The sequence below is a fragment of the Heterocephalus glaber genome, unplaced genomic scaffold, assembly GCF_053883595.1.
Source record: "Heterocephalus glaber isolate CG9 unplaced genomic scaffold, H.glaber_assembly_v1.0 deba00000071, whole genome shotgun sequence".
NCBI lineage: Eukaryota > Metazoa > Chordata > Mammalia > Rodentia > Bathyergidae > Heterocephalus > Heterocephalus glaber.
The window spans coordinates 687,120-714,342 of NW_028258137.1; the positions used below are offsets into that span (position 1 = coordinate 687,120).

At 64.4% G+C, this 27,223-nt stretch overlaps 1 protein-coding gene and 1 long non-coding RNA gene across 7 annotated transcripts in view; one reads left to right on the forward strand and one right to left on the reverse strand.

Annotated features, from left to right (window-relative positions):
* Positions 1 to 27,115, reverse strand: LOC110348729 (uncharacterized). Of its 2 annotated transcripts, XR_015445203.1 has the most exons (5): positions 25,379 to 27,115; positions 21,635 to 21,809; positions 19,848 to 19,947; positions 6,372 to 19,106; positions 1 to 6,177 (listed from the first exon to the last, which is right to left on the reverse strand). It is a non-coding gene; the product is annotated as an uncharacterized LOC110348729 (long non-coding RNA). The 2 variants fall into 2 exon arrangements; XR_015445196.1 differs by having other exon boundaries at positions 6,372 to 19,947.
* Cbfa2t3 (CBFA2/RUNX1 partner transcriptional co-repressor 3) overlaps positions 12,859 to 27,223 on the forward strand; it is a 56,184-nt gene continuing 41,819 nt past the window's right edge. For 3 of the 5 annotated variants that reach the window (XR_015444756.1, XM_021256567.2, XM_021256560.2), the window contains exon 1: positions 12,859 to 12,999. Coding sequence is in view for 4 of the 5 variants with exons in the window: in XM_021256567.2 (XP_021112226.1) it covers positions 12,924 to 12,999 (76 nt within the window). In the remaining variant the exon portion in view is untranslated. The remainder of the gene's footprint in view (positions 13,000 to 27,223) is intronic. The other 2 variants (XM_087194584.1, XM_021256561.2) reach the window with 1 other exon arrangement.

Below are 27,223 nucleotides of genomic sequence, written 5' to 3' on the forward strand. Positions count from 1 at the left end.
AGTCGCATGAATATGGATGGCACAGGATTGAGGACAGGGCTTTATCTCACCCGCGCAGGCTGCGGTCTTATCAGCAGAGCCTGCAGCTGCACACCCCCCCCCCACGCCCCCTGCCTGCTTTGTAATCAGAAGAGAAGTTGCTGCCTTGATATTTCCATTTTTATCTCTTTTATTTACTTCATTGAATGTCTTTCAGAGAGTATTTTCTTTGCAACAGGCAGGGTTGTGGGTTGCTTGAATCTTTCTGGCCCCTGGCCTCGGTCGGGCAGGAGCCAGGGGTCCTCTGTGCACCCTGTTGCACCCCTCCTGGCCTGCACCTGCGGCTCCAGGGGCTGTGGTCTCAGCGAGGCGCATGCCCGCAGCCCCTGATCCCAACGCTGGTGCTGGCACCTAGGACTGGGCTAGGGACGTGGACAGACGGCTCCGAGTGCCTCAGCTGCCTCTCCTGCCGCCTGGATCTCAGAGAGGCTCTTATCTCCCCTCTGCAGCAGAGGAAACTGAGGTTCCGGGTGGTTATCGCCTCTGCCACTGGCCCCGGCAGCCAGCAGGCACCCGAGAGAGCAGCCCGCGGAGTCAGCGTGCGCAACGGCTCCGCCTCGCACCTGTGTCCGGCAGAGGTGGCTCCCAGCAGGGCCGGCCGGCTGCTGACCCTGGTCTCGGCAGACAGGAACAGTGGCGTCATCCTGGTGCAGTGCAGGAGGGGTCTCTCCCTCGCCATCCCCCTGGCTTGGGGCACTCGGTGCCCATGCGAGGGTGGAAGCGGACCCCCAAAAGATAGGTTCACACCCGAAGCCCCAAAACCAGGAGATGCGGCCTGAGGTTTTAAAAAGCTTTGCAGCTGAAGTCAAGGGATGGATGTTGGGTGAGATCACCTGGTTAGGATGCATCCTAAGTCCAAGCCGGAGCCCAGCTCATCGGGACAGCAGTGCCCAGTGCCCTGCACAGCCACAGCCCCGACGCACCCAGGGCAGGGCTGAGGAGGGGCGGACCATCCACAGAGGGATTGGCCAGCACCAGGAAGCCCCAGCGCGGCATGCAGGGCTCCGTCTCCTAGCCCTCCTTCCCAGGGGTTCACTCGCCCAGCTCACTGGACAGTGGTGTAGACAGCCATGGTGACTCCCCGCGCACTGGGGTGACTGCCCTCAGCCGCCCTGCCCACCGGAAGCCGCAGGGCAGTGGGGAGGCTTTTGTCCTTAGGAAAGGCTGCACCAGATGGGACGGTGCTCGGCTGGTGAGTGCCCCCACCGCTGCCTCTTCTGGTGCCAGCAGAGACCTTGAGCAGCCCCGATGTCCAAGCCTGTTCTCTGCAGAGGGCAGACCGAGCATGGGGGGTGGCCTGGCTGGGCCTCCTGAGTGTGGACAGCAGAGCTGAGCTAGGGACCCAGGACCCCAACTCTAAGTGCCTCCTCCATGGCCCCACCCCAGGCCCCTCTACCCGGGATGCCCTTGCCCGGCCTGTGCCAGCTGAGCCAGCTGCCAGGCAGCCGACTGTGTGCCAGATGCCAGCGGTCGGGGGGCAGCTGCCCTTCTGCTTCAGCTCCAGGCAGCACCTGTTTTTGGAGTGAAGACCTCAAAGCTGGGCTGCAGGCGAGTGGGCATTGCAAGGGGGCGAGGCTTGGCCTTGGCAGGGTGCCCAGCTGTGCGTCACTCCCGAGCCTGTGCCCCACCTCACCGTCCCTCTCCCTCCAGAGCACCGTTGCCAGCCCGGCCCAGGGCCCCGGCTCCCTTCCAGGTCACCAGAGTGTGGGACTCTCGCCTTCTTCTTTAGCCTGGTGCCCACCTCGAGGTGGCGCTGACGCAAAGACCCAGGAGCAGAGGCACCCTGGACCCTGCACCTGGAGCCTCGCCTGCTGCCCTGCCCAGCTCCGCTGCCCACAGCTCCCCCTCCAACCATCACTGCGCCACCAGTGTCCAGCCCACCCCTCCCCGGCTCCCGGCCCACGGCCCACGGAGTCCCTTCCCACTGGCGCAGCTCGGGGCCTCACGCCCCCTACCCACCCCCCACCTGGCTGTGAGCTGCGCTGTCTCTGAGCCCCGGGCCTGCACTGCCTTCCCCGCCTGGGCCCCACACTGCCCCTTCAGGTCCTCGCTCCAACTTCCCCTTGGGGATGCGCTGCCAGCACCCGGGCTCCGATGCTCACTCTCAGCTCAGTGTTTGGACCTTAGGTTTCGCTGCTTCCTCCTGGGCTGGGCACAGATGAGTGCGGCCCTTGGAGACACTCGGAGGTGGCCCCTTGCGCCGGTCCCCATGGAAGCCAGATGGTGCACCGCCGATGAGCAACCCACAGATGTCACCAAGTGCCCGTGTCACCATGCCGGCTCCCCCGCCTGGAGGCTCAGAGCAGTGCCAACAGCAATGGTGTTGTCAGTGGCACCCACGGCTCCGCGGGGCCAGTGGCCGTCAGGAGCGGGGCACAGCCCACGTCCCTGACGCCCCAAGTCTCTGGAGCACAGCCAGCAGGGCGGCAGTCAGAGTCTGGGACGGGGCACACACACGCTGCCCGAATGTGGACACGAGCCAGGCGGGGCCAAGGGGGCGATGGGGCCCCCCAGAGTGGACAGCGGGTCCCCAGCCCTGCTCTCCCCACTGAGAAGCAAGCTGCTGGACGGCCAGGGCGTGCAGGGAGCCCGCTCCACACTGAGAGGCTGCAGTGCCCGCTCCGGGGCTCTGCTGGGGCAGCAGCACAGGGGCCACCGAGGCTGGGGGTAAAGCCCACAGCAGCCAGGGCTCCTCACACCTGCCACTGACCACTGTGGGGCCGCGCCGGGCACCTGAGGCAGCAGCGACACACTGGGGCACCCTGGGGGCCCTCACATCCCGGGCAGCACCCATGCAGGGCCCTGTGAGGGCTGCAGAGTCAGCCAGCCCTGCAGTGCCAGGGGCTGCCTCACAGGACTGCGAGGGTCAGGACGGGGGACAAAGCCCCTCAGCCCCGGGGGTGCTGGCCCGGCCTGGATCCTGCCAGGGGGATGCCTCAGGGATGGGATGCGCCCCGGTGGTCAGCCGCAGGGGCTCCCATGCAGACCCAGGAAGGGCACCGGCTGTCCTGATACCTCCTCCCTGGCCAAGCCATGACCCCTGCTCTGTCTGAGCTCGAGGCCGGGCTCGAGGCTGGGAGCTGAGGACCACGTGTGACAGGGTCACCCCGCCAGGAGCCTGGGTCACCGCACAAAGCCCCCTACAGCCCCGCCGCACAGGCTCCACAGTTCGGTTTTCATGGGTTGAAAGGAGCCCCGAGTCAGGGCCTGAGACCCTGCCCAAATCACCTGGTGTGACTTGGGAAACTGCAGACGTGGTCGGGCTGAGATCCTGGGCGGGGGGACCAGCGTGGCCGCTTCCCTTACACAGAGGGGATGTGGACAGAGACCACACGGCAGGGGAGAGGGCTTTGGGAAGGCAGAGCAGGCATCGGGGTGCTGCACCTGAAACCAAACGGCACCAGAGACTCCCGCAGAGCCCAGCAGCTGGGGAGCCCGGGGCGGACCCCGCAGAGCCCTGCAGACACCTGGGCCCGTGACCAAGAACAGCTCCAGCCCAGAAGCCTTGAGCCCTGGAGGTGCCGAGAGCCTCTGTCCCCCAGAGCAGGGTCCCGGTCCCCGGGTGCCCCCCGAAGCCCGACCCTGCCTGGTGGGGCTGCATGGCGCTGTGGAGTAGGTGTAACAGGATGTGGCCTGCACCGCTCAGAGGGGACCTGTCCCCGATCCCAGGCATAGGGGCCCCGTGCTAGGAACCGGGGGCTCGGACACCCAGTTTCCCGTTCCGGCTCTGGGCCCGTGGGGCAGGGCAGGTTCTCAGAACAGAGTGGACAGAATGGGGCTCGGGACAGAGGCAGCAGAGAAAATGAGGCCCCGGGCGGGTGCACCAGCAGGCCAGGGCTCGGGGGGAAGAGGCTGGGGGACCCGGGGGCCTGAGGTGCCGGGCACACAGGAAGCGCTGAGGGCTGCACGGGGGTGTAACGGCGAAAGGGAGGGGCTGGCGGAATGAGGGCTGCTCTGCACCTGCTCCGGGGCCGCGCGGAGCGCGATCCTCAGGCACCGCACGCGCGTGCTAAGAAGCTCCCGTCGAGGAAAGAAGGGAAAGATGAAACAGAAGCTTGCGGGCGGGGACGGAGCTCCGTGGCCCACTTGCAGGAGAGGAGGAAGAGGAGCGACACAGGGGAGAGCAGTCCCTGGCCGGGCTGCCACTGGCCCCACAGCCCTGTGGTGCTGGCGAAAGCCCGGGTGACAGGCGGGGTGACAGCCAGTGTGACCCGAGTCCCGCCCAGCTGCAGAGCCAGCCACGCCACCCCAAAGCACAGTGACACAGGGAAGCTGTGCCCACAGGACTCGCTCCCTGCCTGCTCACTCCAGCCAAGCCCCAGGCTGGCCTCTGCTTCCCGGGGGTGGGGTGCTCTCCTTTCTCTTCACCTAGGACACCAAGAAGGGTGTTCCTGAGGTGCGGTGGACACATCACACTGGCTTAGTCCCAGCCAAGAAGGCAGTGGGGAGTGGCCGGTGGCCCTCGGGAAGGCAGAGCAAAGGCCCTGGGGTGGCCGCGTCCAGCATGGCCTGCCCCAGGGCCGGGCTGGGAGTAGGGGCTCAGGGCAGAGGCGCAGCTGTGCTGGGGTCCTGCCTCCCCAGGGGACTCGCTGCGGCCTGCCAGGACGCACCCTCGCCTGTCTGGGAGCTGGGGAGTGAGGGCAGCACCGGAGCCACACTGGCTGCAGGCCCCTGCGAGCCAGCGCACAGCTGCGCTCTTCGGTTGGCCGGCAGATGGGCCCCACGTGGTATTTTGGGCTTCGGTTAGAGTTGGGCTGATGGGAGCGGATAGGGCGCAGCTGTGAGCGCGTGCAGAGGGCGGGCGGCAGGAGGGAGCTCTCGGTGCTGGGCAGGAAGGACCCCGCTCACCTGTGGGACGCGGTGGGGAGACGGAGGCCGGCCGGGCACTGCCAGGGCCGATTCCAAGGCAACCGCTGCCCTCAGGCAGCGGCCAGCGGGAAGCTCCAACCGGCCGGTGTGGCCCCTCGGAGTCTAAGGGCGAGTGACCCGGGTGCACAACCAGACGCAGGCCACGGCCCAGCCAGACCACGGCCCAGCCGGACCACGGTGGGGGCGACGCGGGACCCTGTGCAGCTCCCCGCCCCATCTGACCCCGACACGTGACCCAGGCGGGGGGGGCGTGGCTGGCTCGTGCCAGCCCCTTCGTCCCTCCCCGCAAGTCCCCGGGGCGTGGCTCCCGCTGCTGTGGGGCTGTGGGCTGCCGTGGGCCAGGTCTCCAGCTGGGTGTGTTGGGCCCACGTCTGCCCTGGTTCCCCTCTCTGCCTCCCACGCAGGCCCAGAGGCACCGCCTCTCCTTGGTGGTCCAGACACCCCCATCCCCTCTCCTCCCAAGAACAAGAACCAAAGGGACCTTCTTAGCCTCCCTCCAAGATGAGCACAAGCAGTTTAGCCAATACCTGGAAGGGAAGATCTACCCAGAGGTTTCCATGAAAGATTTTCCTCCCTGGTTCCTCTCCCTTCAATGCAGTATTCAGAGGCTGTGATTGCTGGAGTTACAGCAGCCATGTTGGAACCAGGAGGCAATGAGTCAAAGCAGCACCCACAGGGCATGGCAGAGTGTATGAATGGACAGGCCCAGGGTCCCTGGTGACGTCACTGACCCCACACACCTCATCTGCTACCCCGACCTTTGCCTGCCCGGTAAGGCTGTAGAAGGCACCACAGCCTCCCGAGCGCCTTCCAGTGGACCCCTGGGGGAATCACAGCACTGGGCCACGACCAAGGGCTTCCAGCTCCAATCTCTAACTGCAGGACCCCGGAGGAGGCAGTGGGGCGGTGGGGAGGGTTTCTGAAGGCCGCCCTGGCCAGCACAGGGGCGGCTGTGGCCCTGAGCGGGGCTGTGGGTGCAGCGGAGAGGGTGGGACAGGAGCCAGCACTGCTCGGCCCGGCCACTCTGCTGCACGCCCGCCCCGTCCAGATGGGAGGGCCCCAGGGAGCGCCTGGACCCCCAGCCAGCCAGGCTGCTCCAGGGTCTCCTCTCCGCTGGGCCCAGACTGGGCAGCAGGAGCACAGTCGGCCGTGCCCTCACCCAGCCTTCGCAGGCGGTGTGGCCCAGCTTGGAGACGGCGCCATCTGGCCCGGCTGCAGCTTCCTCACGATGCTCTGTGACGAGGCCTCGCCTCCCAGCTGCTCTTGCTGCTGAAAATATTTACATCCAACTGTGTCCCTATGTGCCACGTTCTGCCACGATCCCGCCTGGCATCCATCCCCACCAGCTGGAAGCCGCTTGACTCCCGGGAGCAGCAAGGCCTGAGAGCCAGGACCAGTCAGCAGGCTATGGGCACCCATGGGCCCTCCTGCCCCAGGCCCTTTGCACAGCTGCCGCTTCCCACCTCAGGTGCTGCTTCCAGGCATGGCAGGGCCGACTGCCCTCCTCTGGGTGTCCTGGCCCTGGCACCGCCCTTGTTCCCTTGGTTCCCTCAGACTCATGCAGCTCCTCAGGTGTCCATGTGCACTGTGCCTGTAGGAAGTGATGGGGTCAGCGAGGAGGACACGGCCGGGACCACCACGCCCAGGGAGCTCACAGGAGTCGCCAGCCCCCAGCTTCCCATCTGCAAATGGAGACGCCTGGTGACAGCCACCGTGGTGGCTGTCACTAAGCACCAAGCCTGGGGGGCCAAAGCAACAGAAATGTACACACTCACACGTGTTCACACACAGGCCACACGGATAGGTACAGGCGCCGCGCTGGCCCGGCCCCCCCAGCCCTGAGTCCTCACAGACTGGCACGCACGCTGCATGCAGGGGCCAGGCCGAGCGTGGCGGCCTCCGGCCGGGGCCACCCTGTGCGGAGGACTCACACGCGGTGCCCCTCTGCAGTGTCTCCAGACTCAGTCACAGACCCCGGCCAGGCGGGCCCGGGGAGAGCCCCCAGCTCTGGCCCCGGGACAGACAGACCCCTCAGGGTGACGCTGCGCAGAGTGCTGCTGCTCCGACACATGTGCCGGGCGTGATGATGTCCCCCGCCAGGCAGGATGGAGCGAGGTTCAGACGAGGAGCTCAGCGAGGCTGAGCGTGGGGGGGGGGGGGCAGGGTCTCCTGTGAAGGCCCCGGGGCCGTGGCCCTGCTTCCAGAATCCAAACAGCCACAGGGCCCAAGACCCCCTCAGAAAGGCTGCACCCCCTGAGGGGAGGGTACCATGACCACAAGTCGGGGTGCTGACCTCAGCTGCTCCCACAAAGTGTGACCCCCCTGGGCTGCCTTGGCTCCGGAGTCCAGGACACGAGTCACACTCACTCCGCTCCTCTAGGACCATACTGATGTACAGAAAGAAGGGCTTCAGGAACGACTGTACACAGGGCCTCAAAGGAAGTGAACAGGCTCTGGCTTTCCTGTCTCATGGCACTCCCCTGGGGTGGCTGCAGGCCAGCCCGGGTCACAGCCCCTCTGTTGGGCTGCAGCAGGAGGGGCAGGGAGCATCTCCAGAGAGCAGAGCTGGTGGGGACGCCAACAGGGCAGGCAAAGCCCCAGCACCCACTGGGCCCAGCGGGAGACCCAGGACGAAGAGTGAGCCCCTGCTCAGACCATGCTGATGGCCTCCCGGGCGGCTGGGCCGGGCTCGGGCCTGAGCTGGGCACAGGGGCACCAAAGACCAGCAGGAGGCCAGCACCGGGCCGTCTGGCCCCAAGGAAACGCTCCAGCAGCTGTGTCCCAAGCCAGTGCCGTCCAGGGGGCCGACGGCTGAGGTGCGGCCTTCACAGACGCCCTGCCTGGGAAGAACAAAGCAGATGGCCACACGGGAATTCAGTGTCGAGAGAGGGTGGACGGTGTGTGACTCTGATCCCTGAAAACACCAGAAAACAGAGGTCCCCACAGCACCAGCGTGAGGCCAGGGGGTCTGGGGGCTGCAGAAGCTTGGGAGCCCATGGCCTGGAAGTGTCCCCGTCATGGCTCCACTTGGCTCTGTCTCCACACAGGGGACAGCACACTGGCTGCCGGCCCAGCCAGGCCTCCCAGAGCGGGGACAGGGCCACCTGGGCCTCCTGGGCCCTCAGGGGTACGAACCTGGCAGGGGGCCCTGTGTCCTCACAGGCAGGTGACAGGAAAAGGCTCCCTCACCAACCTTGGCCTCAGAGCTGCCCCTGCCACAGCACAGTAAGGGCGAGATTCCCACAGGTCCCGGGACCTGGAGCTCTCCCGCCTCCACGCACCTTCTGAGAGCTGGGATTCAGGTGGGAAGAGGCAGGCCAGAGGGACAGTCTGGGCCCCAGGACCCAAGGCCCCGAGGTGGGCAGGGTAGGTGGGTCAGAGCCCTCTCAGGCGTGTCAGAGCCCCCTCAGGTGTGTCAGAGCCCCTCAGGTGTGTCAGAGCCCCTGAGGTGTGTCAGAGCCCCCTCAGGCGTGTCAGAGCCCCCTCAGGCGTGTCAGAACCCCTGAGGTATGTCAGAACCCCTGAGGTGTGTCAGAGCCCCTCAGGTGTGTCAGAGCCCTCTTAGGTGTGTCAGAGCCCCCTCAGGCGTGTCAGAACCTCTGAGGCGTGTCAGAACCCCTGAGGTGTGTCAGAGCCCCTCAGGTGTGTCAGAGCCCCCTCAGGTGTGTCAGAGCCCCCTCAGGCGTGTCAGAGCCCCTCAGGCGTGTCAGATCCCCCTCAGGTGTGTCAGAGCCCCCTCAGGCGTGTCAGAGCCCCCTCAGGTGTGTCAGAGCCCCTCAGGTGTGTCAGATCCCCCTCAGGCGTGTCAGATCCCCCTCAGGTGTGTCAGAGCCCCTGAGGTGTGTCAGAGCCCCTCAGGTGTGTCAGAGCCCCCTCAGGCGTGTCAGATCCCCCTCAGGTGTGTCAGAGCCCCCTGAGGTGTGTCAGAGCCCTCTCAGGCGTGTCAGAGCCCCCTCAGGCATGTCAGAGCCCCCTCAGGTGTGTCAGAGCCCCTCAGGTGTGTCAGAGCCCCCTCAGGTATGTCAGAGCCCCTCAGGCGTGTCAGAGCCCACATCGCTATAGTCAGGGTCCATAGACCCCGGGAATGGCAGGGTTGGAAGACCCCAGGACACGGGGACACAGGGAAAGCCGCACCCAACACCTCCTGCTGGTCCGGGCAGAGTGGGCCTGGCAGCGGTGGTGCCCCCGGGTCCAGGCCGCCACAGGATGTCAGTGTTGTGGAGAAAAGCTGAAGGGTGAAGCGAACGAAGAACAAGAAACCCGCTGCGGAGGCCGGGGCTCCTCTGCTAACTGGGGACCTCGCGCTCACAAGGGAGGCCCGCACTCAAGGCCCAGCCGGAGCTGGCAGCGGCAGGCGAGCCCCATACCCCATCACCCGCAGCCGTGGGGACGCCTCCTGCACGGCTAGAGTCAGCGTCAGGACCTCTAGACCAGTAAGCATCTCCAGAAGTCATCACAGAAGCAACGTTTAAAAAGTGAGCCCCAAAAGTGCTTCTTGTGCAGGACACAGGCTGTTTACTCCTCGGACCGGATTCCAAGGTCACTCCAAGGACAGCATCGAAATCAGTGCCGGTGCTCCCGAGGGGCAGGGTTGCAGGCAGGGCAGGTCCACGGTGGCCCACTGGGCCGGCACACGTGCTCCCTGGGTCGGTGCTGCCTGGTCCCGGGCTCCGGGCTGAGCAGCCAGAACATTCCACAAGGTTCTAGGCCACATGGCAGCCACACCAGTCCCGTACAGCAGCTGCTCCAGCCACAGAGCCTCCGCCAGGCCCACGGGAAGTGAAATGGGGCTGAGCCGGGCCAAGCGTGTGAGCCTCAGGCCCCGCAGTGCCGCCCGGGCCACCAGCAGACAGCGCAGGGCAGAGGGGCCCGCAGGCCAGGGCTGGCCCAGCAGGAGGGACCACCAGGGAAATGGACCAGGGCCGTGTTTAGAATGGACTTTCTCACACAACACACCACCCAGGAGGTGGGCAGAACAGGGCGGCAGGGAGTAACGGCGTGACCGCCTGGCTCCCAGCCCCCTGCCGTGTGACCCTGACCGAGAGCTCCCAGCAAAGACAGTGCCGTCCATCTCTGCCCAGGACCCCGCAAGGCAAGGGCCGCAGGGCAGGGGGGCAGGATGGGCCCTGCGCCTCTGCCCTGCATTTAACATTTCCTTTAACCATGGATGGGCTTCCTCCGGGCTGCCGCACCCAGGACCCGGCACCCACAGATCCGCCACTCAGGTCACTGAATGTCAGGGTGTCCTGGGTCCAACTCTGGGTTCCCAACCTGCTGTGGCTGTCACTGACATTGTGGCCTCACTTTCCATGCAGCTGGTGAAGGATCCTGCATCTCCCAGCATCAGGACAGACATCTGACATCCGGACTCTGCGATCTCAGCTACTCAGGAGCCTGAGGCAGGAGGATTGTAAGGTCAAGCCCAGCCTAGGGGAACTTACTGAGACCCTGTCACAAAACAAGAACTAAAGAGGGCTGGCTGGGGTGTAGCCCAGAGTAGCACATGTGAGGCCCTGGGCTCCATCCCTGAACCCCCAAAAGGCCATGGGAAAGTGTCACCTGGGGAAGAGGGCCGCAGAGCCCCCCAGATCCCAAAGGGTCTGTGAGCCAAAAAGGCGGAGACTCCAGTTGCAGCCCAGCCCCTAGGGTCAGGGCCGCCTTGGTCCCAGCCCAGGGACCCCAGAAAGCAAGCTGCCCTCTCGCGGGCTGGCCGTCTGCTGCTGAGCCTCCCCACACTGCACCAGGGCCAGGTGGGCTCCGAGACTGGACACAGGCGGAGGCCATGCAGTCGCCAGCCCAGTGCCTCCAGGGCACCCTGCACCTGGCCTCGGGCTCTGGGACTGGGGACCTCGCCCTGGTGGCCTCGTTCCGTCAAAAAGTGGTCCAACACGGGGCTTTCCTGAAACACGTTTTCACCCACCCCCCACCCCCCCATCAGTCTGTCCATCTATCTGTTTTCGCTGTCGTTTTGTTTTGGTTTCTGGTTTTTTGTTTTTTTGAGACAGGGTCTCACTTTGCATCACTCACTCACTATGTATCCCAGGCTGGCCTTGAACTCACAGCGATCCTCCTGCCTCAGCCTCCCCACTGCTGGGGTTACAGGTGTGCGCCACCACAGCCGGCTGTCTATCCATCCTAAATTCATCTGTGCATCTACCCACCACCCACCCACCACCCATCCATCCATCTATCCATTCATCCACTGTCCATCCATCTACTCCCTCAGCCGACAGGGGTGCTCTGAGCTGGGGGACCCCTCCCCAGAGAGCCTCTCAGCCCCACTCCCCCGTCCTCTGCCACCCTGCAGATTTCCAAGGGCTGGAGTGTGCCCACCTCGGAGCCCCTGCCTGGAGTCGCCCATCCCGGGGCCGTGCCCCCACCCCACAGGCCCCATCCAGCGGGGCCCACAGCGGGTGGCATTGTCCCCAGGGTTTCTGGAGGGCAAAAGGGGCTGTGGACCCAGAGCAGCACCTATGGGGGGGGGCTGGGGAGGCAGCAGACGGGGTGGTCTCAGGGCCATGGCCCCTCTTCCCCTACAGCCGCTTCCTCCTGGCCCCTTATCTCATGGGCCGCCCGGCTCAGCAAGCCGCAGCCAACGTCCGCCTCCCCACAGCCCAACTGCCCGGCGGGGAGCGGGGAGCACCCAGGTGCCCGGCCTGCGGGCAACTCTTTCCTCTGGCTGCCATCAGAGCCCAGAGCCCGGCAGGAAGCGGCGGAGGGGAGCTCAGGCCAGGAGAGTAGAAGTGTCCTGGGCAAAGGTGCATGGGCATCGCCCACTTGGCTATGTCGTGGCCTCGGCCCCCGGGTCCCTCACTTGGAGATCCCTGCAGGCCGGAAGGTGGCACAGAGGACAGCACAGAGCAGCAGCCGGGCCGCCTCGCAGGGGGCCTCAGGGAAGGGAGGCAGGGATGCAGGACCCGCATGGGCAGGGGGTGCTGGCCACGCTGGCTGCTGCCCAGTCTCAGGAGCGCAGGGCTGGGGCCAGGGAGGCTGGCACCAAGAAGCCCGCGGGGAGAGCGTCTCCCTCCAAGCCGCGACACACTGTGACCCACGCCCGCTGGGCCGCCCGCTGGGAGACCTAGGACCTGCGGCTGACATTAACCTCACGCCAGCACCCACGGCCTGAGAGTCAGGTCTCCTCAACACACGGTGGCGCCTGAACTGCTTGGCCCCCCCGGGAGCCGCAGGGCCCCGCCAGCCCTGCTGACCCGCTGCAGTTCAGCGGCCCTCGGGAGGGAGGGGCTCTTTCCTGCCAGCTCTGGTGCGCTGCCCCGACCCCCACCAGGCTGTTGCCCGGCCCGCTCCCTCCCCCAAGGACCTCGACTCCAGGCCTGGTGAGGCCGGGAGACTCAGCTCTGCGCCGAGCTTCGAGCTTCGGGGGCTCTGGGAGGACAGGAGCACTGTGAGCCCCAGCGGTCAGGTGGCTGGCAGGGCCTGGGGTTCAGCCAGCCCTGCTCCCCGGCCCAGCCGCTCCACCAACGGCCGGGTGGGGGCACAGGAAGGGTGCCAGGGTGCGCAGGCAGGCGGGCGGGCAGGTGCAGACCCCAGGCCTGGGGAGGCCGAGCAGGACGCCAGGGGCCCTGGCCCAAGGTCACGGGGTGCCCCCACACCTGCAGGCGGTGGCCGGCTGGGCGGGGAGAGGAAGTTGTTGGAAAGTCAGACCGGAATGGAACGGCCGAGGGGGAGGCGGCAGGCAGGGCCCAGATGGTTCCTGCAGGGGAAGCGCAGGGTGCAGCTGCGCCACTGCCTTATCAGGGTGACACAGCTGGCTGCCTCTCCCTCTGTCCCAAGCCCGCCCCGTCACATGAGCCCCTGTGGCCTCCCGCCCCTTCCCCATGACCCGCAGCCCAGGCCGGGGGCCAGCGGCGGCTAGAAGGGCTCGGAGCTTCCTGGGGACAGAGGTGCGGGCTCCAGGCCACGAACAGGCCCTGCCTGCTTGTCCCTGCTGTTGCCGAGGGCTCAGTGCCAACTCCTGAGAGCTGCCCAGCGCCCCGCAGCCGGGTCCTGCCGAGGGCATGGCACAGGCACCCTCCACGCTGGAGAGCGGGGCCCTGGCATCTGCGCCCTGGGGTCCCAGGAAGGGCAGCCCAGGTAAGAGACCGGCAAGGCCAGAGAGGCTGGGGCCACGGCAGCGGTGGCGGGAAGGTGGCATCTCCCAGCTGCCACCTGCCCGGCTGTTGGCAGCGTGGCCATGTTGCCCCACCTCAAACATCAACGCGGCGCCCCCGTGCTGCACAGCTGGGGCAGGTGGCCCAGGGAGCCTGGCAGGTGCCAAGCCTGCGTCCCAGCCCCACCCAGAGGCCCTCCCGGCCCGTCCAGGAGGGGTGGCCAGCCACGTTTTCCACCAGGGGACCGTGGCACACGCAGCCTGTCCACAGGCCAGATGAGGAAACTGAGGCCGGGAGAGAGGCTGGCCCAGGTCCCTTGGCTGTCCTAGGGATGGCTGTCTCTGAGGAGGCCCCACCCTTCCTGACAGCCAGCCCGGTGGGTGCACCCCAGGCCTGGGGCTCTGGGGGTGGTGGGTGGCTCTGCACTGGGCCTAGCCACATGGCCTCCTTCTTGGAGCTGCAGGCCCTTGTCCCACGGTGCTCCTGCTGCCAGCTGGGTCAGTGCAGCTGGGGACGCCCTGCCCCTGAAGAGGGCCCACTCCTCATGCAGAGCCTGGAGTGCAGCAGCCAGCAGGGGCTGCCTGGGCTCAGGTGCAGAGTGCAGGTCCCATGGGCTTCTCCCAGTGGGGAACCCCAGGGGGCTTGTGAGGAGGAGGCGTGGCCCACAGCCCAGCCTGGCCAGTCCGCCCAAGATGGCACACCCTGGGCCAGGTCCCCTCACTGGGCCTCAGTTTCCCTGGGCATCAGGACCCCCTGCTCCCGGGGGTGCGACTCCCTGAGCCGGGAAGAGGACAGTGGTAGCTTTGAGAGGCGCAGACAGAGGTGTGTTTGGAGGGGCGCTGCCCCGGCAGAGGAGCCCACTGTGTGCCACAGCCACAGTCTGAAGGGCCAGAGCACTCACGTCCCAGGGTCACTGCATGAGCCCCAGGACCCGCACAGGGAGATGTGGGACACACCAGGGCAGGAAGCACCAGCCGGGGCAGTGCGGGGTGCATCGCACCTCAGCCGGGCACCTCTGGCCCAGGGCCCGCTGTGAGGCTTCTGCCTGAGTCTTGGAGACCTGGGCTGGCAGTGGGTGATTCGCTCCAAGTCCCTTGAGTGTGGTGCGGGGCCTCCACATTGTGCCGCGTGGGGCGCAGCCCATGGTGACCCCCGTGAGTCCAGGTTGTGGGGGCGCTGGAAGGCTGAAGCTACTCGAGAGGTCCTGGGGTGCAGAATGGGCTCCCCAGCACCGGGCCACCAGGGCTGCGGTCAGCCATGGAGCCCGAGTACAGCAGACTAGAGAGGAGCGGGCGTGGCTCACACTTATTAGGCACCCACTGTGGGCAGCAAGAGCCCTGTGGATGGCGCTCGGCAGGGAGGCTGAGGCAGGACTTCGGCCCGCCCGCCTGGTACAAGGTGGAGGGCGCAGGGAAGCGGACCTGGAAAGGTCTCACAGGAGAGCTTGGCCTGATGCAGAGGAAGCGCAAGGGAGAGACCGAGCCAGGCCTGCTGGTGTCTCTTAGGAGGGAAAGTGGGGAGCTGCAGCAAGCCTCAGCTCAAGCGAGGCCACCTCCCGCCCTCCTCCCCTCCAGGCTGGCCCCTCAGTCCGCTCCTCTGCCAGGTTGGCTTCCCAAGACCGCAGCAGCACAGTTGCCCCAGCTGCACTCCGTGCACGTCCTCTCGCCTGTGGGTCCACTCCACTTTGGACAGGAAGTGCCCGGAAAGCCACGGCGCCCGTACGGAACGCACCCAGGCTGGTCTCTGTTGTCCTCCTCCCTGAGCAGCCGGGGGTTGCAGCTATTTATGCAGCATCTCTATCACGTGAGGAGCTGGAGGAGACCAGCGATGTTTAAAGCCGTGCAAGGTGTGCGCGGGTCCCTTAGCCGCGCCCCTTTCTAGGAAGGACGTGAGCACTAACCCCGAGGGACACTGTCCCTCACCATGGACGTGGGACACAGAAATGTGTTGTGTGACTGTGATGGAGGCCACGGGTCTGAGACCAGGCATCAGGGCCGAGTCCCTCCAGTGGCCCAGGCCCCGGTGGCTTCCGGTGTCCTGCCTGGCTGTGCGGCTCCTGTCGCTCTATCTGCCACTCAGTCTCCTCTCCCCCAGCCTCCCTCTGCTGCTCTCAGAGAGGCGCTGGTCCTGGGTAGGGCGGGCCCCATCCCTTCTGCTGCCACCCGCTGGTCCCCTAGCACTGTGGCAGGGGCTGAGGGCAGCCGCATGCCTGGCCTGCAAGGCCTCAGCACCATGGGGACAGGAATCTGCATGGGGCGGCCGGGGTGCAGCTGGTGGGGAGCTCAGAGCCTGAGAAGAGGGATGCGGCCATGGTGACCTCTGACCCGTGTCTTCACCTGACCTGCTGGCCCTCGCCCCTGCCCTCAGGCTGACCGAGGCTCACAGGGCCCAGCGATGGCCAAGTCGCCTGGCCGCGCCCACCTCCCCTGCCCTCTTCCTGCTCGGGTGGTCAGGGTGGCATCAGACACAAGGCCCAGGCAGCCACGCCCTGCGAGCCAACTGTCCCCCAGGGCACTGAGACCCCGGCCTGTGGGTGGGTGGGGATGAGGGACAGACAGGGCCCCCCTGCCCCTCTGGGACTGCGCTTTCTCCCGACGTCCCCTCCTCTGCTGTCCCGGGTGTCAGGCAGTGCACAGCCCAGAGCCGCACCAGCTTTTGGAGGAAGTGGCCCCAGGTGCCCAGGCTGGGCGACTTTCACTTCTCACCATGCAAGGGGCCGACCTGGGCTCAGGGCTCTGCACTTTCACTTCCGGTGGGTGAGCACACTTGACACAGGCACATGGGCAGGAAGCAGAGCCCTGGGCCAGGCTCCCTGTGCAGTGCTCAGAGCTGTCATCTCTGGGGCAGTGGGGCCGGAGGGAGGAGATGAAATGTCATCACCAGGGCGCCACACAAGCCCCCTCTCAGGATGGAGGCCACAGGACCCTCCCGGGGGCAGGTCTGGGGTGGGGCAAAGCCTGTGTCCTCCAGGTCCATGCACTGTCCTCTCCCTGCCTTCCTCCTGCCACTTGGCCCCTCTCCTCTGCGGCGGGCCTTTGCACGTGCCATCCCCCCTGTGGAATCCTGTCCTGTGTCTGCTCAGGGCCCCCTGGGGGGATGCCTGCCAGGGCCTCAAGTCCTCGGCTGAACTGCATCTCCAGTTTCCCCAGGAGCTGCAACCAGGCCCTGGGGTACAGGCAGGTGACACCATGCAGGCACCTGCCGAGCCCCTTAGGGCGGCATCTTCCTGCAACCCTTGAAGGCACCACTGCCTATTCAGAGAAGGATGCATCAGAGAGGCTGTTGCCTGCCCGCCCGGGCCTGTACCTCCAAGCAGGGAAAGGGCCCAAGGCTGAATCCTGAGGGAGGGAGGCCCCTGCCTCTGCCTCCCAGGGGAAGTGAGCCCGGCAGCCTGACCCAGCTGGGCTGCCTCCGAGGAATCCCGTCGGTGCCACCTGACTGCCCATAGCTGACACCTGGACTGAGCTCATCCCAATGCCCCTGATGCCAATAATGAGCCCACACTGGCACAGTCCCTGTGCACGGAGACGGCTGCCACTTTGGGGCCTCTCCGAGGCGCAACCTCCACCCAGGCTATGCCTGCTACTGGTTTCCTTTGCTTTTTCTGAGCGCCCACTGTGCTGTTCAGTGTTCCTGGACAGGGCCACCAACTGTAGCTTCCACCCTCTGCGAGTCCCGTTGCTCTGGGGCAGACACAGGAGCCCCATGGGGGCACAGTGAACACGGGGTGACCACAGACCGTGGGCAGGAAGCAGCCCCTCGAAGCCCCTCGTGCCCCATGGCCTGGCCTTGCCCTGGTGCTTGGGCCGGGGCTGGGGAGGCGTCTGGCTGCACGGGGCACCGTGCTGGGTCTCTGCTCCCAACGTGGGGGTCACAGGCTATGTCAGCGCGCCCGTCCCCATCCCGTCCCAACTGTGTGGGGTGGCCGAGAGCCCCAGCAAGGCCATGGGGTGGGCAAGGGACAGTGGCCTGGCCCTGGCTCGGCTGCCGAGGGGCCGCAAGGAGGAACTGGGAATCTGCCCTGCCTGTGGGCTTGGCGCTTCCTCCTTGCTCCCAGCTGCGCATTCTGAGTGTGTGGAAAGCCCCAGCCCCGTGGCGGCAGAGCAGGCGGGGTGCCGGGCCCCCAGCCTCGGCCCGCGCCCTGCACACCACCAGCCAAATGTGGTGCCCACACCACGGGGCCCTGGGCTGGCGCCACTGCACCCCAGGGCAGAGCTCTGAGCTCTGCCCTCTGGGTCCTTCCTTGGGGGTGAGGACGCTGAGTGTCCACGCACTCGCCGGGGCAGGGTCGGGGCCCAGACCCTGGAGCCCACAGGGCTGCAGGGCACTGTGCTCACAGGTCACCAGGGTCTGGGGCGGCCTCCTGCATGGCACTGCCGTCCCCATCCAACGCCTCTGCGATGCAGACACGGAGGGGTCGACCCCAGGCTTGGGGCTCTGAGAGTCCCGGGGCCTCTGCCACTTGGCTGCCTTGCTGGCCCACCTCCAGTCCTGGTCAGACAGACAGACAGACAGACAGAGAGTGCAGCAGAGCTCCCCAACGCCGCCAGACCGAGGGCTAGGGCCACAGGGTCCCAAACTGGCAGCAGGTGGAGAAAACACCAGTAGATCCTGCCCCGCCCGCTGCCCTCGCCCTGGGGCTTCTCCATCCCCAGATCCTGAGGCAGGGGACATCCAGCTGGGGCTGCACCCAAGCAACAGCACAGTGGGTCCATCCTGGGGCCTGCAGAGGCAGCTTCCTGTCAGAAACCGAAAGGGCCAGGTGTCTCCTGCCTCGGGCAGCTGGAGAGCCGGTGCAGCTGCCCCGTGTCCCCACCCTGCAGGCACCTGCAGTCCCCCTGGGGGCCTGCCCCAAGTGTGGCTGGGGCCACTGAGCCCAGCAGCCCTGGTGGTGGCTTAACAGGCAGCTTTCAGTCTCTATGCAGAAACAAGGACTCAAACGCCTTCACTTCTGCACCGAACACAGGGAAAATGGTAGCTTTTCCGGCACATTGGCCTCAGCAGAACAGAGTCTCAAGGCCTCAGGTGCCTGCTTCCTCTCAGCCTGGGTGACTGTCTCTCTCAAGGCCAGGCTCCCATGGATGCAGGGGTCTGGGGCAGCAAGCGCCAGATCTGAGCGCCCAGCCCCTGATCTCAGGCCTGTGTCCCCATGGCTGATCTTTGAGGCAGGAGCTGCGTGGTGGAGGCCACAGGTTGCATCCCGGGCCAGAGCTTGCTCCTTCCTCCCTCAGCTTCCCGAGACAAGTCGTCTGGCATCCAGAGTGCCCACCCTAAAGCGGTGCCTGGCCCGGGGCAGTCAGGGAGAGGAGGGGCTCAGGTGCCCGAGGGTCCAGCCTCCCCAGCGGCCCCGCCCTGTCTGTAAGCAGGGATGATGACACTGTGCCCTCAGGACTGGACGCACTGAATGGGTGGGCTTGGAGTCGGTCAGGAACCACCAGGGCTCTGATTTCAAGGCATCTTCCTGCGACACTTTGCTACCTCGTTTCTGTTTTGGTTTGGTTTTTGGTTTTTGGAGATGAGGTCTCCCTGTATAGCTCAAAATGGCCTTGAACTCACAGCGACCCTCCTGCCTCAGCCTCCTGAGTGCTGGAATCACAGATGTGCACCACCACCCGCAGATGTTACTTAGTTTCGAAGTGTTACATAAGGCTTCCTCTTCCACGAATCCCATGGTTCTGTGCTGGTCCAGGCGGGGTCATGTGGACCCCAGGGTGGCCATACAGCTGCAGGTACGCTGTGTGTCCAGCACTGAGCTCATCAATTCCCTGTCAGGAGCGATGCCCCATCGCCAGCCCCTTTCCTGTTCCTTTGTGCCCATGTGGCTTTCTGCAAAGCGCCGAACAGGAGCGTACCAGGCCCACATGCTGGCCTTGGGGGAAGAAGTGCTCTGATCACTGCCCCCTTGAGGGAAGGCGAGGTTGGTCCTGAGGGGCAGGTGCAGGTCGCAGGCTGTGACTTTGTCCTCGTGGCCTTGGGAGCTGAGGCCCGGCAGAATGTGAGGTCAGGGGCGTCTCCTCTCGCTCGCCGTAGGAAAGGCCTTTGCGCAGTCCGCATGTCCAGCACAAGTGCTGCCTGCTCCTGAAGTGGAGCCTGCACATGGGAGAGGGGCACTGCCTTCTCCGCTGGCTGCACCGCTTGGCACAAGGGAGCCCAGCCCGTCCCCAGCCCGCCCAAGTGTGTCGTGGTCCCCAGGGGAGGAGGCTTGCTGAGCAGGCCAGGGGCTCCCCTGTCCCCAGCCCAAGCCCAGGGCACGGGGCCCGTGGAGTCCGACCCTGAGCCGCAGTGTGACGCGGGAGCCTGGGGTGACTCAGGTGGCGGAAAGCCCTGGAGTCCCACAGGCCCCGGGGGAAGTCCGCTGCCCTCCGCAGCCATGCGGGGATCGCCTGATGTTGCAAGGGGAAGGAGAGGCAGGGCCGCTTCCCTACTGCGGGGCGGCCCGGGGGAATCCTGCACCGTCTCGGCAGCTGGGGCCACTCCCGCCACCCACCTCCTGCACATCCAAGGATCCGGGGTCAGTGGTGCTTGTAACGCTGTTGCTTGCCTGCCTCCAAAAAACGTTTCGACCCCAGCCCCTCCTAGTGTGAAACCTCTCCCACAAGGGCCACCAGCTCAGCTGCACACAGACAGGGTGGCTGCTTCTTGGGTGGTGATGGTGGCCCAGTGGTCCTAGGGTTGTCAGGACTAACAGCTAACTGCACCCCACACTTCAGCGTTCGTCATGAGGACAGGTCAGAGTGCCCTGGGCAGACATCAGGGGCCCAGAGGACACACGCCCGGCAGGAGACATGGCCAGGCCACACTGGGCATCCTACAAACCCACAGACACAGAACCTGGGTGATTGTGCTGTTCAACGTCGAAGCGCTGCTTCCAAGTGCACCACACATCCTGCCCATGCTTGGCTCATATCGGATGGACCTCCATGCTGCAGATCTGGTTCACAAGAATCAAGGAAATGTTGCTTAAAAACAGCAGCAGAGCTGGCTCCCCGGAACCATCCCACCCAGATGATGTGTGTCAGCTATCAACTCAAATAAGTCTGCTGGGCAATGCCCCATTGCGTCACTTTGAATTCCAATCTGATATAAATGGTTGGATGGTGGTGGTGGATGGATGGGTGGATGAGTGGATATGGATGTGGATGGATGGATGGTGAGTGGATGGATGGATGGATGGATGGATGGATGGATGCTGGTGAGATGGACGGATGGACAGATGGTAGATGTGGATGGGTGGATGGATGATGGATGGATGGATGGTGGATGGACGGATGCTGGTGGAATGGATGGATGGATGGATGGTGGATGTGGATGGATGGTGGATATGGATGTGGATGGATGGATGGATGCTGGTGAGATGGATGGATGGTGGATGGATGGTGAGTGGATGGATGGATGGTGGATGGATGGATGCTGGTGGAATGGATGGATGGACGGATGGTGGATGTGGATGGATGGATGGATGCTGGTGAGATGGATGGATGATGGATGATGGGAAGCTGAGGTCCCACCCTGGATTTCTCCATGCTGCCTTGCCCAGGAGCCCAGGGCACAGGGGCACAGGGGCAGGGCTGAGCCCAGAACATTCTCTCCACGTCTGCCCCAGAACCCCCTTCCATCTGTGCACACACAGCAGGCCACGGCCCTCCACCCAAAAGGGTCACATGTCCCAGAAGGGACAGAGGCCTGGAGCGATGGGGAACCCCCTGTGAAGTGCCCTTGTCTCCGTCCCTGTGTGCAAGACTGGCAACCACTCAGGAGCTCCCCGGAGCCCAGGACACAAGCTGGCTGTTGGGCCTGGGGTCTGCCTGGCCACTTCACCTCCGGTGCACAGGAGGCGGACAGGGACAGCAGCTGTGCAAGTTGGGGGGTGCAGCTGGCAGTGAACGTCCCCTCAAGGGTCTCTGGGCGCCGGGCACCACAGCAGGGACCTGGCTGAACACCAACCTGAGCGCGGGACCCCAACGCCGACCATGCGGCCTCATTTTCTTGAAAATCCGGGAAAGGAAGACTGCAGCACCAGAAGGTGCACCCGTGGTCACAGGGGAGGGCAGGGGCTGGGAGCGACTGTCACGCACGGGAGTTGCTTTCGAGGGGACCCCATGCCCATGACGGTCGCACAGCATGCATGTCCTTGGCGTTAAAATGGTGAATTTCATGTTCTATTTTTCCACAATTGAAAAAAATCTTAACTTTCATTAGAAAAGAAAGTCTGGCATAAGGTGAGCCCTGGCCAGGCCCCGCTGTCCCCCAGCTGCAGGGTGGGGACCCGGCCAGCCCTGCCATGCTGCCTGCCACACCCTCTGCTGGGTGTTATCTCGAGGCCACCTGTGCCCACTTCCTCCTGGCCAGGGAGCCCAGGGCGTCCTGCCCGGTGGCTTCCTATTCACAGCCTCCAGCTGCTGCCCCGTGCCCCCCACCCCTGCCAGTGGAAGTTATGGGGACACAGCGTGCACACTGGGTGCCCGAGTGGGCCCCAGAGCTGTGTGGGCGAGGTCAGGTGTGGCTGGGCCCAGCCTGGGAGCAGAGAGCCCGTGAGACCAAAGGAGTCAGGAGGGTGCTAGGGAGCTGTGATCTCTCCTGGTGGTGACCAGGCCCTGCCGCTGCCCAGGCGCACTCACCTGGACCCTCTCCAGGCCCGGGCGGGAGCGGCTAAACAGGCGCAGCACTTTCTGCTCAGCAACCTGGGCCTCTGCAGGCAGCCAGGAGTGGCGGGGTCCTCACCTCCAAGGACTGGCTCAGTGCCCCGCAGTGAGGTGAGACTGTGTCCCTTCTGGGTCTGCTGGGCGGCGACTTCTGCAAAAGTATCCAAGGAAATGCGTTTAAAGCAAACATCACAACTGAGCCTGGCATGGGCTCAGGCCCATGCCTGTAATCCCAGCACTTAGAACACCAAGGCAGGAGGGTCTCTGAGAGTTCAAGGCCAAGCTGGGCTACAAAGTAGACCCTGTCTCAAAAAACCAAAACCAAAAACAAACAAACAAACAAATCACAGCTGAGGGCAGGGCCAAGGAAATTGCTGTTGCTTCCCTGCAGATCCCTGGTCTGTGGGTGCCCTGAGCACCAAGTCACAGGCTGCTCGTGAGTGTCCCTGAAGGCTGAAAGCAGTTGAAAAAGCCGCTGTCATCCCAGCAGGCCAGGAGGCTGAGGCAGGAAGGTCAGAACTGCAACCCCAGCCCAGGCAAAGAGGAGGGGAGAGGAGAAGAGAGGAGAGGAGAGGAGAGGAGAACAACAGGAAGGACAGGGTGGACACACCAACCAGGTCAGCGCTGACGCGGGGGCAAGGAGATGACCTGCAGCTCGCGCCCTGCTCACTTGAGACCTCAGCCGGGTCCCAACCCTCTCTGGCTGTCCCCTCATCCATGGATGCCACTGCAGTTACAGTCAAAGTCCAGAGAAGCAAGTATTTTTCGTATCAGTTGCTTCTCAGTGTTGCCCGGAATGTGCTTATACTACAATTATTGCTGAGCTGAAATTCAGATTCTACTAAGCATCCAACATTTTTATTTTCCGAGTCTGGCAACTCTATCCAAGAAGGATTTGAACACGGATTCCAACAGGATTGCACTCAGCTGCAAACAGAAGGAAACCCAGGCGGGCGGGAGCCCTGGACCTGCACCTAACAAACCCGAGCGGGCAGGGCAGCCCTGGGCCACCAGGTGTCTGTGCACTTCTGCCCTGGTCTGTGGGCTCTCGCTCGAGGCTTCCCGCCTCCAAAGTGGCTGCCCCACCTCCGGGGTCTGTGTTCCAGGCAGGAAGAAAGAGGAAGAGAGAAGGGCGGAAGACTAAAATGGGCCGGTTTTATGAGGAAGCTTCAGACCCTGTGGGCCTCTGTTCCTGCCCGTGACACAACTCCAGGGTCTGCACTGACAGACGGTGCTGGGTTTTCTGTTTCACTTTTGTCTTTTCGGTGCCAGGGATTAAACCCAGGGCCTCCACACTGCACGACATCCAGTTCTTTGTTATTTTTTTACTTATTTGCTTTTCTTTCTTTCTTTCTTTCTTTCTTTCTTTTCTTTTTTTTTTTTTTTTTTTGAGACAAGGTCTCACTAAGTTGCCCAGGCTGGGTGTCAACTTTCTGATCCTCCTGCCTCAGCCTCCCAGAGGTGTGCACCTCCACACCCAGCCGACTGACAGTGCTTGACCCTGGTCAGCTGCTCTTGGCCACAGCTCCCCATATGGCTGTCCACCTAGCCCCTGTCGCCCTGGTGATGGTCCTACCCTCAGCCCACAGTGGGTGAAAGGTCGGGCAACTTGCCTCTACCTGGGGAGCTGGCCCTGGCTCCCGTGCCCCACTTGAGTCACTCTGCCAGCACTTGCTCGGCCTACATGGCCCAAGGACAGATTTCTCCAGCCCCAGACCCGAGCTCGGTGGGTGCCTGGTGGGCAGGCACCAGGTGTGGCTGGACCCCTTAGCAGAGGAGACTGCAGCCCCTGCTGGGGGCAGTGAAAGACCACGTGGCCCTGCTCCCCGGGTCTCGGATGAGCCCGGATCGACCCAGCAGGGCAGGCAGGGGCACTGCAGGACCGCCGGGTGCAGCCTCAGACTTGAGACACAGCACACAGCACCTGTCCCATCGGCCTCGCCAGGAGGTCACTAGCAACAGCCTGACAGCCACCTCCACCACCACCTGGGGGCCTCACCGAGTCCCAGGAAACTTCTCCTTTCCTCCCAAGGACAGTTCCCCATCGCGGCCACCAGCCCTCGAGTTTCAGTGCCTGGAGTTATTTTAGGTTCCCCTTGGCCACGCCCGGGCCCTGCCCCTCCTCGGAGAGCTGTGGCTCTGAGCGGCCAGGGCCGCCGGCTGGGAAAGGATCCAGAGCCCATGCAGGGTGTTTTGCACAGTCTGCACAAGAGCAACCATCGCTGCAAAGTAGTATCTGAGTCTGCATCGTCCCCAACCAAGCCCTGTGCAGTGAGCGGCCACCCGGTCCCTCCCGGAGCCTCCGGCCATCACTCGCCTCTTTCCGTCTCTGCGGGTCTGCCCCTGGGGACCCGGTGTGGGGACAGAGTCAGATGGCGGTGGCCTTTTGGCCAGGGCACGAACTCACCACACAGCACACCCAGGCCTGTGGCTCATCCTTCAGTCCAGGCAACGCCTGGGCCTGGGTCAGTCCCACACACAAAGTGAGCCTGAGGCTCCAGTGCAGCTTCTGGTCTCTTCTGGGGGTCCAGGCAGGTCAGAGCAGGGCCTCCTGCCAAGCATCCACTGCCAGAGACCTGGCCGCATCCTGGGACGGCAGGGACCAGCTGGCAGCGCCAAGAGTCTGGCCACAAAGAGCCTGCAGAGCTCATGGCCACCCTGCCACACACAGCCCAGGCCTTCCATGATGTGTCCCCAGGATGCGGGGATGAATAGCAGCTGGGGAAGAGCCAGGAGGCCTGGCAGCCAGACCAGGGCTGCTGGAGGCTGTTCCCCCACTGGGAAGGGCAGCAGGTCAGCTGGGAGCCCCGCAGTCCCTTCATGCTGAGTGACCGTGGGGGCAGTCACAGACTCCCTGTGGGCATGGTGGTTGTTCACTTATCAGTGCCAGTGCCCCATGCCATCTCGGCAGCACCCCTGTGTGGGGCTCCGATATCCTGACCCCCGCACACCACGGGGCAAGAAGCCAAGGGCTGTGGTGGCCATCGCCTGGCTCTGACCCAGCTGTCATACACCAGCAGGGAGGAGTCTCCGCGTGAATGACACAGAGCAGGCACCTGTGTGAGTGCACTTCCTGGCCCAATGTTGTGGGCAGAGTATGACTTTGAGGCCAAGACCAGAGTAGGCGCCATGTGAGGAGGCTTGGGAGCTGGGACACTTTCTGGGCCAAGGACTGATGGGCCGGGAGGGGACTGGAAAGGCCAATGAAGGGAGGGGTTATGTTTGTGTTGTTCTGCTTTGGCTCTAAAGCACCCCCAAGTCCACGTGGGAACGGCAAGGCTGCTGGGATGGGCTCTGCGGAGGCAGCTACATCTTGAGGGCTCTGATGCACCACCAATAGGCTAACTACTGGTGACAGTGTCATTTGATGGCATCATCAGGGATAAGGGAAAGTGAGGAGGTGGACCCTGGATGCAGGGGGAGAGGCCTGGACACAACATTGGGCACCAGCACCTTCCTCCTGCTTTCCTGGCCACCATGACATGAGCAGCTTTCCTCCACCACAGCTTCCACCGTGATGTTGCTTTGCCACATACCCATGGACTGAACCCTTGGCAACCCTGAGCCAGAGTAAATCCAACCTCCTTGAAGTTGTTCTCGGATTGGGCCAGTGGCAGAAAGCTAACAATGCAGCTCTGACTCGGGACACTGTCCTGACATGAGTGGCAGAAGTCCAACCCCTCCAGGGACCCGGGGACTGCAACCGTCTGCGCCCCTCACCATGCACATGGACTACACGGCCGCAGGACATCCCCCGTCTGGCTCTCAGCCGAAGCGGAACAAGCACTCAAGCCAGTGGCTCCTGTGGTCCGAGACCAGTCATTTCCCCAGAGAGGCCATGGCGTACCTGGATTCGCCACGTTGCCGAAACTGCTCTCCTGCTGTGGGGAAAAGCAGAAAGTAGGACATGAGAGGCTCATGACCCAGGGGGCTCCCCTGAACCCCGGCCAGCCTTCATCACTCCATCTGCAGCCCATGCTGCTCCAGACATTTGTGCTGCCCTAACTCCTGTCTGCACAGCGCCGTGAACAGTGGCAGCCAAAGCGGCAGCAGACACGCGCATGTACACTGCTGGATCGATTTCCAGGTCTGGGCGTGACCACCAAAGTGCCTCACGAAGACACCTGCACAGGGAGACCTGCTGAGCCGAGGGAGGTGCTGGTTTCCTTCTCTGTGGCCAGCCTGGGGGTGGGAGAGACAGACTGACAGCTCCAGCCTTGGGCTCAGGGGCCAGTGAGGTGACGTTTCCTTGCAGCCGGTGGCTGAGGGTACCCAGTGGAATGAGGTGCGTGGAGCCTTCCTTGTCCGACTTCAGGTCGCTCCTGCCGGAGGGCTGGGACAGAGGGCCAGGAGGGAAACGCCTGGGCAGGGCACGGCAGGGCTGGCAGGGGTCCTCGGCACCACTGCTGCTCTCGAAATCTGAAGACTCGAGGCTCCAAGTCACTTGCAGCGGTGGAGAAAAACTTTTAATTACGCAGGCAGGCTCAGCGGACTTTGTACTCCCAAGTCTGAGGGCTTGACTAGAACAGGAAGCCCCTCATACAGGGCCAAGGGGTGGGCAGCGTGCTTGCTGTGGCAGGGGTGCAGTTAGAGAACATTCCCGAGAGGGGCGGAGCTAAAAGAACGCTTTGCAGGTCTCCCAGGTCCCACAGCTGCGGAACATTCTGATACATTGGGCAGGGGCTCCGCTGACTGCGAAAACTGTTACATTTCCGGAACAAAACATTGTGTGGAAAACACAGCGGGGCAGGGCAAGGGTTAGTGGCCTGGCTTGCTGAGCGGCACTGCGCTGTCACTGGGCCTCCGGTCCTCCTCAGCCGCGTCTTCTCCCCCAGCAGCCCCCACGGTGCAGGCTGCCCGGGGGGCACAGGGCTGAGGCGGAGCCAGACTCCTGCCGTGGACTGTGGGCCTGGGTGCGGCCGAGCGAGCGTGCTCACGCCTTCTTCCCAGCACAGCCGCCAGGGGCTGCGGCTCCCAGGGACGGCTGCCCTGGCGGAAGTGGCCTAAGGAAAAAACTAGCATCCTGCCCGGGTGGGAGGGGCGGGTGACAGCCACGCCCGGCCTGCTTTCGGCCGCCTGCTGCCTGCCCGCCCTCGGCCAGGGCTCGCTGAAGCTTTGCACACTTGATCACGAGTCCGTCGCTTGCAGACGCCAACTCCGCGGTTCCCACCCGGCGACCCTCGTTCTAGCTTTCATTCGTGTTCCTGGGACTGGGGAACAGGGAAGCGCATGACCTGAGAAGCCGATGGCCAGGGATCCCAGAGCACAGCCAGGACTCCGGGACCCCCGAGAGCTGCGGGTCTGGAAGTGCGGGCCCAGGGTGGTTGACTCAGCAGCGGGACGACACTTTCAGGGGCCCCAGTGTCAGAGTCACCCCCGCGGCAGCCCCTGTGGGCTGACAAATCCCCTCTCACCCGCAGACAGCCCCAGAGGCCTCGGCAGTCCAGGAGGCGCTGAAGTTCTCGCTCTCCGCTCATTGGCCAGAGCTGGGTCACGTGCTCCAGCTCTCGGCCTAACTGGCTGAGGCTAGATGCCCAGGCCACACCGCTCTACCTCATTGGCTGG